This window comes from Parasteatoda tepidariorum, chromosome 8 (assembly GCF_043381705.1).
Source record: "Parasteatoda tepidariorum isolate YZ-2023 chromosome 8, CAS_Ptep_4.0, whole genome shotgun sequence".
Classification (NCBI taxonomy): domain Eukaryota; kingdom Metazoa; phylum Arthropoda; class Arachnida; order Araneae; family Theridiidae; genus Parasteatoda; species Parasteatoda tepidariorum.
The window spans coordinates 44,229,507-44,245,421 of NC_092211.1; the positions used below are offsets into that span (position 1 = coordinate 44,229,507).

The window sequence follows — 15,915 nt, forward strand, 5'->3', positions numbered from 1 at the left end:
ATGTTTTTATAAAAATTGAAACATCAAAAATTGGTAACAGTGGCATGGAATGGCTCTTATATGTTAAATCATCTATAAATACAGAATATTAATTTGTCCTAACTAATCTTTAAATTAGAAATGTTTTGTTAACAGTTTTTGATATTTTGCACATTCTGATATTTGATCTATCATAAACATTCTTCTACAATTTATTGAAACTGTTTTTTATATTTATGTTACTGGTATAATAATTTGTATTCAGTAAATGTTTTTATAATTTCAGTACTTAAAATAAATGATATCCCACAAGTTTTTTTATCTTAATTTTTAAATCTGTTTTTAGCCTATTGATTACTGAGAACTATTTAATTAACATATGTGTGTTAGCCCAGCATCCCAAAATTAATAAAAGTTAAATTTTTATTTGATTTGAAGCTTTCAAAGTAAATTCCCTATTATGGATGGTTACCTATAAAAGTTGTCATGCTTTTCATTCACATGTTTTAATAAAGTGTTGAATTTAACCTTTATACTTTATTTGTAGAATGCCGACCAGTTGGTGATTTAGGTGTTGCTAATGGAAATATCCCAGACAGTCGCATTAAAGCATCTGGTACTGAAATCGGCTACAGCAAAAATGTATGATTGTTTTTTTTTCTTTATGTTTTATTGTAACTAATAATGAGTTAAAAACTTGTCTTTTTTAATTAAATGATATTCTTTTTTAGTTTTACTGAAAAATTATTGTTTTTTTAGGGTGTTCGGCTGGATAATCCTCTTGGTTGGTGTGGCAATATTCAGAGACCTGGAGAAAATTGGATTCAGTTTGATCTTCGTGCTCCTGTAGTGCTTCGTGGGTTCAGAACGCAATCTGTTCCTCGGCCAGATGGTTCTCAAGCAATACCCATGGCTGTCCGAATTCAGTATAGCGATGATCTTACAGATTTATTCCGCACATATGGAGATCCTTTTGGCCAGGTGAGTTTTTTGCTTTGTATTTGTATATCTGGTCTATTTTAAGTAATTAAGTATATTTATTTTCCTCAAAGTTTCAGTTTTTAAAAGTTTATTTTATTTAAGTTTCTCTAAAATAATTTTTTTGAAAACTTCTTACTAATATTTTTTTATTGCAAGTGATTTAATGAGAACTGAAATTAAATTGTCATCTAGAATAAAAATAATATTTATTCCTCTGGTGCTTTTGCAAATCTGTAAGTCATTGAGAAAACTCCCCGGTCTAAAAATAATGTTTCCTTACCTATTAGAATTAGAAAACTGGTTTTGCAAGGCTGGAAAGATTACAGATTGAAATGTGACTGCCAAAAAGTTAGTTATCCTAATTTTTCTCCTGAAAGAAAATTTTTGAGTTACAACACCACTAAATTGTGACCACTGTGATGGTGCTTTAATTAAAGTACCATAAAGTCTTACATGGACATGGACGTCAGCACATAGCTCTTCACCTATGCTCCGAGAGGGGGCATGTATTAGAAAAATACAGTGGCCAAGAAAACAAACTTATACATCGGCTACACACCAGGCCACCCCCGGTGAGTCCCCAACCATGGATCCACTCCAGCAACTATAATATTGCACCAGAACTAAACCCGCCTTAAAATTTTACAATTATAATACTTTTAATGTTATGTATTTTAATGGTTTTCAATTGTTGCAATTGTCTAAAACTTGACTTAAAACTTAATCGCTGTAAGTAAATTTATGGAACTAACTAAGTTGTATTAATTCCAAGTTCTCTTGCAACTCAAAATCCTTTGCTAATAGTTTTATGAATTTATTCTATATAGTATGCATTTCCGTTTCTTTAAAATTGCTTTTTTCAACAGCCCATTGATTTCCGTTTAACTCATAATGGTGGATCAGGGTTATCTATTGTCAGCCTTCCAATGCCCATAGAAGCCCGCTATGTAAGGATTCTTATCATGGATTATGTTGGAGCTCCATGCATCAGAGTTGAGCTTATGGGATGTACTAGACAAGACTGCCATGGTAATAAAAATATTAAATTAGAACATTCAAAAAATACAAATTACTTTTTCCTTACTACTTTCAGACTAATGATCCCAATATAGAATTGTTTCTTTTTGATGAATTATATTTATCGAGTTGTTTCATTTATATTGATTTTTAAACATTTCAAGATCTTTTAATACTAAATCAGCAGGTTATAGAGAATCACATGACTTTTTAAGTTAAGATGTGACTATTCTGACTTTTTATTTCCCTAAAATGTTTTTTTTTCTTTTGATGCTTTTGATTTCATGAAAAATCAATTAACTCTAAAATGTTAGTGAAAATTAGTAAGATCCTTCTTTTTAAAATTGAAAACTGCATTCTAACTCTTAGATTAAATTACTAAGGTTTTATATTTACAATTGACCATAGCATGTTCTAAATCCTTAAAAATTGAGTGTTTTTTAAATTTTTCTTTTTTCTAATCAGTCCTATGAATTCAATCTAAATTATGTTAAAAAATTTAAGGTTTTAAGTTTTCAAAATTATATGAAAAAACTTTAAGATTTCAATTGTACATCTCTCTTCTTTTTTTCCTTTTTTTATTATTATAGAATTTTATACTATAATCTATGTTCCTTGCAATTTATTTAAATTTGAATGAGAATTTGAATAATTTAGTTCTTTTTTGGGGAGAAATATGGAAGAGATGTTGGTTCGTCCTGAAAGGGATTGAACCAGGGACCTTAGGCCCTCTAACTGAGTGTTTTAACCACCATAAGAAAGTATACATCCCTCTGACCATGATGATAGATATCTAGTTGTTCTCGTTCTCGAAAAGGGGGTGTGCGACAGTTACTGTATTCCTTATTTTGTATCGTGTGCTTTCTTACTCACCCTAGTTAGAGATGCTGGTTAAAAAGCCTCCTGTCGTAAACCAAAAGGTCTCTGGTCCAAACCCAGATAATATTTACGCTAACAAACACATCCTCCATACTGTTATTGGTTTTTATAATGTTTTATTTTTAATTTACTTATTCTAAATTATTGTAGTTTGGATGTTAATAGAAATATTGATTGATGAATAAAGCAATGCTAAAGTCAACCTTTACAATTTGTCTATAAATTTAAAACTAACTTTAAGTTACTATTCTCCATATAAATGTTTAATCTCATTAAATATCACTTAATTGTTGTCATTTAATTGATCGTTTTATTGTTGTTGTTTAAATGACTATTATAATTTGCATTATTGTCCCTTCATTTAGATGTAAATGAATGTCTTGACAAAAATGGTGGCTGTGATCAGAGATGCATTAATAATCCAGGAAGTTATAACTGCCTCTGCAATGTTGGCTATGAGCTTTATCAGAAAAATGGAACCAGTGGCTTTAGCATTCCTGAAAGTGAAACTGGAACTAAAGTTGGAGACACATACACAATTAACAAGACTTGTGTTCGTAAGTTGATATTTCTTTAATTGCTTCCTGTAGCTTGATTAGAACCAGTAATTGAATAAATTGTTAATTCCTAATATCAGTATTATAATTAACATTATTTATGTAAATTTTTATAACGTTTATCTAAATTGTATTTTTTTAATATAATTACTAAACCAAAGCAATGCAAAAAAATATCAATAAGTATAACCATTCAAAAAATGAATACATTATTAGCTTGGTTGAAATCAGTAATCATATAAATTGTCAATTCATAATATCAGTATTATACATATATTTATATAAATTGTAATAGTGCTTATACAAGTTGTAAATTTCTTTTTAAGATAATTACTAAGTCAAAACAATTTTTTAAAAAATATCTTATCAATTAGTATATCTATTCAAAATAAATGAATAATTGAAACCTTATAAAAGAGCCTTTTTTCTTCAAATATCTTTTATTAAAAATTAATTTTAACCCTCTGTTGCTTTTGCAAGTTGGCAAATTTGCCAGAATATTTCACTCCTGTATAGTTTTGTACTTGGAATTAATAGTACAAAACTATACTCCCATATAGTTTTGCACTATTAATTCCTAATCTATAGTCTCAAAGTATAGATTGTGATAAACATCTAAATTCTTTTAAATATATGTCTTGTCTGTATATGTTCAATATAGTTTCATTTCATATATCAGAATTAAATACTATTTAAAAGCAAATTCTAATTTAAAATGTCTTTTCAATTTTATTCTCCAAAAAATTATTCAAACTTTTATTTGTTCATTACTCTCAAATTATTTTCTTGACTATAAAACTAATGGGAACTAAGTGTTGTGACTTAAGTATTTGCGAATTAATCTATTCATATAATTTTTTGTCTGAAAATTATTACTGCACATTAACAAGCTATGATAAGGAAAATCTCTACAGTAAAACAATATTTTATCAAGGCAATGTCTTAACAGTTAGACTTTATTATATTAAAACTCTTTTCGAACCTCTATTTTCATTTACTTTTTTATTACTTATCTATAATATCTATAACATATCCCTAAAACAGTATTTCATCAAAGCAAAGATTTAAAATAATCGCGCTAAAGCAAAAAGACAATGTGAATGAAACACAAATGAAAGTACAGATAACTTGGGCTTTTTTCTCATTCTATTTTTTTTCTTAGCCTACATAGCTTAAAGTATACCATATTCTTTTAAGATAATACACTGAATTAAAGAAATTTTACTCTCAATTTTCTTTTTATCTCTAAAGCAATATTATATTAAAGCAATGACTTAAAAATAATAACACTGAAAAAAACCTTTTTAAACTCAATTTCAGCTAAGCAGTGTGCATCATTTGAAGACATTGAAAATGGAAGACTGCTATCAACTAAATTAAAATTCCATTTTGGTGACATGGTTAGCTTTCAGTGTGATTTTGGTTATGTTTTGATGGGAAGCTCTGTACTGTTATGTAATAGCAACGGGGAATGGAATGGAACCACACCAACTTGTAAATGTAAGATATATTTTTACGTCATTTAAATTTTCAAGCTTCATTTTACAATATCAACTTGTTTGATATTTTGCAATGTCAATTTCATGTATCTTCTATGGTTCAACTTTTTTTTTTAGATGCACATTGCCCCATAATTAGTTCAGATTCGAAACAAGGACTTGAAATCTTTTATTCTGAAGATGTTGAAAGTATTCCATACTTAGAAAATATCACTATCAGTTGTGAGGAGACAGGAAGGCCCATGCGATCTACTGCTACATCTAATTTTAGACAGTGTGTTTTTGATCCTCAAGCTGGCAAATCTAGTTATTGGCTGTCAGGAGAAGCACCACAGTGCCCCAGTAAATATATTCTGTTATAAACTATATTCATTGTTTAATCATTACCTGTATGATTCATTTGTATTTGCAAATTAGTTTAAATGTTAATATAATTTGCAATTTTGCTATCATGTTAAGATAAATTTAGTTGAAAAAGTAACTGAAGATTTTCAAATATTGATTTAGTGTTGAGTTTCAATGTTACCTTAATGCGTTCCAATGTTATATTCTCATGGGATCCTAGCTTTAAATAATGGTAAAAAATGTGATTTTTTTATTAGGTATGTAGTTTTGTAGAAAGTCAACTTATAAATGTCACAAAAAAATTTTTTTTTAAGAACTTTAATTGAACTTGATTATTTTTAATTATTGTATCTGTGTTATGTATATTTTATTTCCGACATTTTTTACACATTGTAGCATATTTTTATTGTGTATTTCTTCACATTTTGGTTATAAAACAAAATCAATTCGACTTTAATAGATATTTAAGTGCCATAAAACTGTCTGAAGAGTTACTTTTCTTACCTTTCTTTTTTTTCTTCTATTCATTGTTATTAAAAATGCCTGCCAACTCCGGTGAATCTAATTATATTTTTACATCAATAATTGTTTTCTAAACGCATGTAAACAGGAAAAAAAATCAAAAAATATTTCTTTAGTAATTTAAATTATACTGTTATACAATATATTGGACTCTGGTTCTCAGAAAGTTAAACAGTGTAAAGGAATTTCAAAAATACAATTTCTGAAAAAAATATAGCTGGAAAATTTTTTTTATTTCTAATTGTAGGCAGCTTAGGCATTATTTCACGTTTTTTCTTACCCCCCCCCCCCGTTAGACTTCAGATAACAATAGAGTTTTCAATAACAATAGAATAACAATAGAGTTTTCCAAACTTCGAAAGTATGTTTAAAATTCTTAATCTATTATAAAAAAAATATTTTTAATGTAAGAAATATTTCCAAAAAAAGGAATATTTTACATTAGAATATTCTTAAATTAGAAAAGAAACCTTCCATAAAATAATGATAATTTTCTAATAAGTTCTTATTTTGTCGATAAAAAGTATCTTTACAGTTATCATTAGAAAATCTGCTGAGAAAATTATTTTTAAAATAGCTGTAATTGATTACTTAGTTAGAATTAATGAATCTAAAATACAATAAATTTAAATATACCTTGCAAAAATTTTTTAAATTCCTTTAAAGTTTTAATGAAGATTTTTTTTTCAACTATTTTTTTATTCCTTGATATGGCTATGAATTTTACATCTGGTATAGCATGGTTTAATAGGCTATTAGGTAATCTTAGTTGTTCTCTTTTTTCCCATATACTATGTACAATTTCTCATGTTTAGAAATCTTTTATATCCTTGGAAATAATATCAAATGGGCTTACATGTTTCTCAATTTTAAAAGCATTTATAGGTTTTGTTCAATTTGTTTTAGTATAGATGAATAGATTTTAAGTGGTGTATATTAGTAACAATTATAATAAATGATGCATATCATTTAAATGCATACACAAATGAATTTTCAAAAAATTACTTTGAAATACAATGCATTTCCTTTTATTTAATTAGGAATTGACTGTGGTGTACCTCCAGAAAGCACTGGATCAGCATATGGCCAACTTCTTGACACACAATATCAGTCAAGCTTTTACTTTGGCTGTGAAGAGACATTTAACGTTGCCGGAAAATCTAATTTTAATGATAATGTAGTTAGGTGTATGGAAGATGGTACATGGGATTTTGGAGACCTCAGATGTGAAGGTATATTAAATTAATGTGTAAAATTATCTACTTTGGCACATGTTTTAAAAATTAGGTAAATTTTTTCTCTATTAACCAAAAGTCAAATATATTTTGTCGCTGTATAATCAAGATAAATAAATATTTTGTCGCTGTATGATAGAAGAAAAAAAATAGTTATTTTGGACTGTAAAATCAGCAGGCAAACATATTTGTTTATTGTAAATCAAAAAACAACCATATTTGATCACTGTCAATCAAAGGACTATCATATTTTGTCAGTGTAAAATCAAAAGGAAAACATATTCTGTCTCTGATAGTTTAAAATACAACCATATTTGATCAATGTAAAGTAAAATGAAAAATTTAATAAATAAACATATTTGATCAGTGTAAGTCAAATGACAAACATATTTTGACACTCTACAATCAAAACATATGTATATTGTATAACATAAAATAAAATAGTGTCATAGAATAGAATATTCTCAAACAGTAGAAATTATTATCTTAAAGCCCAACAATTGGTTAATGCTTAGTCCTGGTCTTGTAGGTCCTGTTTGTGAAGATCCTGGAAGGCCTGCAGATGGTATGCAAATGGCAAGTAGTTATGAACATAACTCTGAAGTAATGTTTAGCTGTGAAAGACCAGGATTTATTCCTTATACAACTGATCCAATAACTTGCGTAAAAAGTAAGTGGATTTTTTAAATATTTTTTAAATTATTTATGATATTTATGAATTGTAATGTAGGGAAAAATTTGAATTGCCATATTTATAATTTTGAAACTACTTTTAATACTTTTTCTATATTCTTGATTATTTGCTGAACTAAAGAGTGATTTCTGCACCATCTCCTAAAGTTATATTTTTTTAATGTTTAAATATGAAAGGATATATATCTCTAAAGCAANATATATATATATAGTATACTTATTTTTAACATTGATTAAGTTTATTTTTCTAAATTACTTTATTAATTAGGTTTATAATTCTAAAAATACTAAAAAAACTAGTTTTATATTTTTGAAATTAACTGAACTGTATTTTTTTAAATCATTTTTAGATGCTGAATGCCAAGTAATCAGACCATTAGGTTTGACATCTGGTGAAATCCCTGATGCTGCTATTAATGCAACTTCTCAGAGAGTTAATTATGAAGCAAAGGTATACATATAACTATATTTAGGATAATTATGAATCAATTGTATGCATGTAATTGCCATATTATCATTCTTTGTACTGATTCAATAGTATTTGGAGTTTGTTTGACATTGTATGCTATTTAACGATATAAGCAATCACTTAGTCTGAATGCTTTCTGACTGACAAGACATGAATTATTGTCTGGTTATAAATGAATTGTTTGTTAAATCTGTTACAGAAGCTATTTTCAGTGTTTGTGAAAAATCTGAGTTGTATTTAACAAATCCCAAAAACTGGACGACTTACATTAATTCTTATAAATTAAACAATGTAACTTAACAAGGTATGAGAAGAAGAAAAATACTGTAAAAATTTTCACCTAAGGAAATTTAATCTAAAAATATTGAAATGATTTATGTTTTTGTTTGCTATACATTTAATGTTTAGTAATTAAATAATTTTTTAAGTTCTTGTTTTAATGTATATGTATTAACTTTTTTTAGAACATTCGTCTGAATAGTGCCACTGGGTGGTGTGCTAAGGAAGAAACATTTACATATGTTACTGTTGATTTGGGAAGGGTTTACAGAATCAAATCTTTATACGTCAAAGGAGTGGTCACTAATGACGTCAGTGGCCGACCTACCGAGCTTAGATTCTTTTACAGAGTTGGGACAACTGAGAACTTCGTTGTTTACTTTCCTGTAAGTTTCATCTCTTTAAAATTGTCACAAATATGCGTATATTATTCTAAAGAGTTTGCCTTTTTCATATAAAAAGTCTAACAAACCTTAACAGATCAATGATTTTTTTTGTTGTCAAAATTATTTGATAGCTCCATTTAATCAGCTTATCTAAATTATATAATCTGTATCATTAATTTTTAGTGCAAATCTATCTCTTGTGTTATTAATATCTACTTTTAAATCAACTAATGAATTTGTTGGAATCTTGATAAGCATGAAATTTTGATGAACAATAGCTTCCACTGAATTTGTCATTTCATTTATTTATTGCTTACATATATTTTTATACAAGTCTCAATTTTTTATTTTAATTTAAATATTTTAACAAATTGTCAGGAAGTAAAAATAATCTTGGTGTGTTGACAATGCCTTATTAAATGATATCAATTGCTTTTTTAAGTGTTCAGACTTTAGTTATAAGGTAGTTAAATAAAACTAAGCAAGCACAACATAAATATTATGACTTAAATCATTAAAAATTGACTATCTAATAATAATTCAGACTAATAAAATTAAATAAAAACTAATAAACTTTAAAAAAATTACTAATCCTGCGTGAAAAATAAATAAATAAGATAATGTAATATGTGTTCAAATTTGTTAGTTGTTCCTTTTTCAATATCATTCCATCTTATAAAGAAGTTTGAGCTTCTTTGGTATGTTCGAGTTTCAACTTCATGACACATATTTTTGTTAAAAAATTATACTTATTCTTTAATTTTTCTACAATCATATATGAAATTAGAACAAAAAATAACTAATTTTCAAAACTCATCTACTTTCAATTTCTTAAGATTAATTGTTTTGCATTACATATTTATAGGTTTTTTTCCTGTAAAAAAATAGTTATTTATCTAAGTGTAAAGTTCTAAACTCCTAGTTACAATGATCTAGTTTTGATGATCTAAACTCGCTTTAATACTACTACAGTAGAGAACCGATTATCTGGAACGATCGGGACCATCGCTATTCCGGATAACTGATTTTTCCGGTTTTCTGAATCATACAAAAAGCTGTTTTTTTTTATTGTCATACTCAACTAAAAAATATATTTATATTAAGAATAATTTTAAAAATCTCTTGCTTCTTTTGACAGTGTAAGAACTAATGATTATTTCCAAAATGATGGTAAACATCTTTTAAAAAAGAAAGAATTCTGAAATCTTTTGAGGAAAAAAAATTTTTTTTTAAATGGTGGGAAAAGGTATCGAATTTCGTTCCGGTTTTCTGGTATTCAGATTTCCGAATAAGAGGTTCTGTACTTACTTTTTGACAAAACAATATTAATTTTAAATCAAGGTTAAGTTATAAATAATACCTAAGATCATAAATTATTTAATTTTGAAATTAATTTGTTACTTTTAGAAGAAAAAAAATTTTTTTAATTATAATTATCAGTAATAATTAGAATTATTTTTAATAATTAAACATCCTATTAAAACTTTTTATCACAACTAATACTTGAATTCTTTTAAATTCTCGGTTTTAATTTGTATTTATGCTAATTTCTTTGTACACATATCTAATTTTTTTCAGAATTTTAATTTGTCTGCTCGAGAACCTGGAAACTATGGAGAGTTAACTCGTATTGATTTACCTCTAAGTGTACGAGCTCGCCAAGTTATACTTGCAATTGTATCCTACAATAAAAATCCTTGTTTAAAATTTGAATTGATGGGTTGTGAAGACACAGCAGATCCTGTGGTTTTAGGCTATAATAACGGTTATCCAATTTGTGTGGGTAAGTTTTTCTTTAACATTTTTAAAAAATATATATACTGAGTCAATTATTATTTGTTTAATCGAAAATAATTTTTTAAGAATGATTTTTTCTTTCATCTTGTTAGACGTTGACTAAGTTGATGGGATAATATTTATTCAAACTAGAAAACTCTTAGCGGTTTTGTTTTTTTTTCAAAATCTACTTTATATTGTATTATTTTGTAGGGCTGTAAGCACGACCTTTTCTGACTTAACTTAAAAGAAATGAAATACTAATATTTGCTTTTTTTACTGATATCCTGAATCACCTGAATTCTTTCATTTTCCTCTGGTACTTTAATGGTTTTTTCATTTATTTGTATTTGTGAAAGTTATTTTAATATTTTTTTGTGATCAGTATTTTTAATTTTTTCTTCTTAAAAATTATGCTTTCAAAATACCAAATGCACATAGTTAACCATTGCTTCAGACATCAACAAATGTTAGCCCAGTTAGATTTAATAAAATAATAAATTAGAGTTCTTCCTTTTTTCAAATACATAGGGAACTAGTTGATTTATACATTGCATTTCTAAACAGCAATATTCAAAGTAAATATATTTAAGAAAAAAAGTAGATAGATTGTAACAGTTAAAGTTTTACGTTACATTTACTTTATCCATAAATTTATAGTCCTAAAAATAAATCATCTTGCCATTCAGTAAAAAATATAGCATATTCTGCTTAATGTTTTCTAGCTGTCTGTCACCATATAAAATTCTACTTCTGAAACATATTATAAGGCACCTCTGTATTGTTAACCAATTACAATGCTAATAATACTAAATTATATTATTAGTATTGCATATTTAATTGTATTATTAGTAAAATAATGCAACAATAAATTTGTCTTTTAAACTGTATTTAGCATCGTATAGTTAATACCAATTTAATGATTATATTGTAAATTAATTTATACAAATCAAAAATAGATAGCTCACCCTTTACATAACAGACAGTTTGATTAATATTAAAGTACCTAATAAGAAATGGTAAATAATTAAATATTTTAAAATCTACGTGGTTTGGAACCAGAGGTTTTTGAAGTTTAGAATTATTTAAGATTCTTCAGTTCTGGACATTTTTTTGAGTATTTATATATTATATCTTTATGGTATAGAAATTGAAGTCAAGGTACCAATCTAAAGGCAAAAACTACTAAAGTTTAATAACAAAAAATAGTATATAATTATTAATTTTTTTTTAGGTTACTTTAAGTTCATTTTTTTAAACCCAGTTTATTCTTCGCATTCAAAAACTACACTGAAAAAATGGAATTCATAGGTTTTTGATTGTTTACTTACTTAATAAAGGTAAAGAATTTTCCCTCAACAACCTGCTATTAGTCAGAGATGTCATGTTGGTTAAGGCTCCACAATTTCATAACCAACAATGTGATTGTGGCATTGTGGTCACCCTTGCACATAAGCCACCTTTTACATTCCAGACAAATTCGCACCCATCAATCTGAAGCTGTGTGAGCTTCAAGTTGCCATTGGAAATCAATCCTTAATCCTTCAAAATGAGAGCTTTAACCACTGAGTCATTGTGGCTCGTTTATTTACTTGTAGGCTGCTTAGTTTTTTTGCTTAGTTAAGCAATAACTGTTGTAACCTGCATTTATTTTTCTCTATCCGAACTTTAAATTGCATCTAAACACATATATCTGTTGTCTATTGCTAATTATTCTTCTGTCGTTGTACTTTATTTTTAAATCTTTAATGATTTATTTTAACATTTTTTTATTCGTGAATAATGCATTGTTTTTCTCTTTTCAGATCAGGAACCACCTCATTTTATTAACTGTCCTGACAAACCTATAGTAGTCGCAAAATCAGCAAATGGCTTACAGCTTGTCAACTTCACTGAACCAACTGCAAATGATAATTCTGGTAGACTTGCACGTTTTGAAGTGAAGCCTGCTGGTTTTAAACCACCTCTGATGGTTTTTAATGATATGGTAGTGCAATATTTTGCATATGATTTTGATGGCAACATTGCTGTATGTTCTGTGAATATAACTGTGCCTGGTAAAAAACTTTTATACTTTCTTATTTAAGAATAACTTTTGATAGATTATTGTTTTATTTAAGTTAACCCTTACTACTGATTGTTGCTATTAAATTTTAAAAGTAACATAAGCAGTTAGAAAAAGAAATTTGTTGCAATAAATGAATAAATATTTAAAATGTTTTTTTTTTTCCATCTCAATTACAGAACAAGGAAAGAATACTGTGTTGTCTTCTTTTAAAATACAACTTTGCTTTAAGATAATTACTATTAACACTTACTGTTACAATTACTATTAAATACTAATAACACTTAAGATAATTATTAACACTTTATTGTAAGACTATTTTACACAGAAACTTTGTCATCAATTAATATTTTTTATACAAGATGCACAAAGCTTTTGAAATATTCTATATCACTCTGGGTTTCATAAATTGACATAGATAATGTAAATGCAATGACAAGTTAACTCGGCATAGCTTAACAATGATCGGCATGAAAAGACAAGTTAACTCATCACTGATCAAGAATATGCTAAGCAATTTTTCATCAACTAAATTAAAAACAGGAATCCCAGAGATACAGCTGTCTGTGTGTCCATAAGACACTCTTGTAAATACACATAATATGTTTTTTATGCAAATAATTTAATATTTTGAAAATTGATGTTTAAGCATGTATACAGCTTAATTGTATGTATACAGCTTAATTTCATAAACTAGGTGATTGATGCAATTATCTATTCACATTTCCAATGCAATTACTCTGTGTTATCTTTTACTTAAGTAATTTTAAAAAATTCTTTAATCAATTCAGGCCTCTGATTTTGATATTTAAACCAAGCGGCTATATTATATTAATTTTCAGATTTGAGATGTCTGAAACAATTTTTATTTTTGACTAAAATCAAATACAAACGGAGGACACTGATTTTGATTTTTTATTTTAAACCAATGGGTTCTATATCCAATTGCAGATTTGAAATTTTCTTAAACAATTTTTTGTTTTTTTAGTACAAAATCTTTAGTTGAAAAATAACCCTTTATATTATGCTGTTAAAAATGTAATTCGTTGAACAAGTTGAATAATTTTAAGAAATGTAGAACCTTCAAGAACTATATTAATATTTTTTCTTTTTTTTAAAAAATAATTAACTTTAAATTGCAATTTGTTTTATATTATGATCATTCAAAATAACTTTTTTCTTTGAAAAAGTATTTTTACACCTTAATGGTAATTCTTTTACATAAATTGTAATTTGTTGCATGTAACCTTATTTACTCAGTCATTTCTTAATTTTTATTTAGATGACACACCACCATCTTTGTCTTGTCCTCAATCCTATGTCATTGAACTGGTTGAAAAACAAGAAAGTTATCGAGTAAATTTCGAAGAAGTGCGGCGAATGGTAAATGTGTCTGACAAATCTGGAGATGTTAACATTCAGATTGCTCCACAAACTGCATTTATTGCCCTTGGTGGTTATCGCAACGTAACTGTCATGGCTGCAGATAAATTTGGAAATCAGGCTACTTGCCATTTCCAAGTGTCTGTCCAAGCAGCACCATGTGTGGACTGGTCACTGGAACCACCAGCTAATGGAAATGTTAACTGTGTACCTGATGATTCTACTTCAGGCTATCGATGTGTAGCTACATGTAAAGAAGGTTTTAAGTTTACCGATGGAGCTCCATTAAAAGAATATGAATGTTCCGCTGGCCAAGCTTGGGTACCTGGTAGCATTGTACCTGATTGTGTATCTGAAGGCAAGTATTATAGTTATTTTGATTTTTTATATCCTATTAAAATATATGTATTTTATTCATTGAATTGAAATGGTACTTAACCTAGTATTACTCTCATAAAGTTCTAAAAATATTATATTTTATAAATTTCTTCATTTTAGATGTGAGGAATATTTGTGCTTATGGCAGTATTAAATAAAATTGTTTATCATACTACCATATATCTTGGTGTATATGTCAATCCTTTTATTTTAATTATGAGATAGCAAATTTCTTGTATGTCGGTATTATAAGTCGACCGCTGTTGGTAAGTCGATTGTTATTCCTGTTGATGTCTTGTGCTATATAATACAAAACACATGGCAAAATATGGATTCAAATGTTGTTGTTAAATATTTAATTAGGGGAAGATGATTTTTGAGCTTAGCTAATACAGATAAAGTAGAATCCATTGTAGAGTAAGACCCGTATGACAATGCTGCTAACCTTAATAAGTCCGACATAGATGATATACTGGAATCTTTAAATTTATAGCTTTAAGACATATTTTAAAAGTTTTCATTCTGTCAAATACTTTTGAATAAATTATCTTGACTTTTCTTTTTTTTAAATTTTTTTTTCCTAAATGCAATTTTTCTTGTAAACCTTTATATGTAAAGAAAATATGATGAGAAAAATGCTTGTATATAACATATTAAATTAGTTTTTGAAAGGGGTCATTTTAAAAGGAAAATTTATATAGAGTTATTCATATCTATCTCATTACTTATAATGCATCAATATTTCATAATCAACTTTTTTTCTCCTAAAGATAATGTAATATCAGTTTTGAAGTCATTAAGATTTGAAGTTTAAGTTACAAACAAGTTATAATTCATAAATTTTTAATTGGTTCCAAAAACTATATCAATACACTTTCAATGAAAACTGTTTGTTCATAATTTTCATGAAGGAATTTTTTTTTTACTTGTGTGTTTATGTTTTTACGAAAGAAAAGTATAAAATACATGCTGTAAAGTAATCAATATTCTACATTGGAATATGTTAATAAAATAATATTTTTCTTGTAGATACTGATGAAGCTTCCTACGATGTTGTGGCACAAATTGAATATCGGGCAGGTGGAGCTGTATCACCCTCATGTTTAGAGCAATATGTGTCGTATGTAAGGAATTTCTACTCCTCATTGAATGAAGTTCTATCTGGTCGCTGTTCTGCAATTAATGTGAAAATGGACATATCCTTCCATAACACAACCGTAAAAACTATTGCGGAAAATACTGTAAGCATGAGTATTTATTTATTTTTATTTTGCTTTAAAGGTCACAGTACACCCAGGACAATTTTTTGAATAAAAGTAATATGAGGAATGTCTGAGATACTTTAATAAATGTGTTCTTGATTTGACAATAAACAATTTATGCCCAAAAAATAATATAAATTGCCCAATTTTTTAATAAATTTCATAAGACTTAAAAATATTTCACAGTTTTTTAATTATATATATATATTA

The 15,915-nt window shown here is 27.1% G+C and overlaps 1 protein-coding gene across 1 annotated transcript in view; it reads left to right on the forward strand.

Annotated features, from left to right (window-relative positions):
• The window catches only part of LOC107451935 (uncharacterized), a gene marked incomplete in the record, with an annotated part of 144,271 nt that overhangs the window by 90,033 nt on the left and 38,323 nt on the right, over window positions 1–15,915 (forward strand). The window contains 14 exon segments of the mRNA XM_043050349.2: window positions 527–621; window positions 739–960; window positions 1,827–1,989; window positions 3,222–3,413; window positions 4,734–4,913; window positions 5,030–5,254; window positions 6,820–7,011; window positions 7,544–7,684; window positions 8,058–8,158; window positions 8,641–8,841; window positions 10,420–10,624; window positions 12,423–12,674; window positions 13,965–14,423; window positions 15,473–15,684. Coding sequence (XP_042906283.1) covers window positions 527–621; window positions 739–960; window positions 1,827–1,989; window positions 3,222–3,413; window positions 4,734–4,913; window positions 5,030–5,254; window positions 6,820–7,011; window positions 7,544–7,684; window positions 8,058–8,158; window positions 8,641–8,841; window positions 10,420–10,624; window positions 12,423–12,674; window positions 13,965–14,423; window positions 15,473–15,684 — 2,840 coding nt within the window.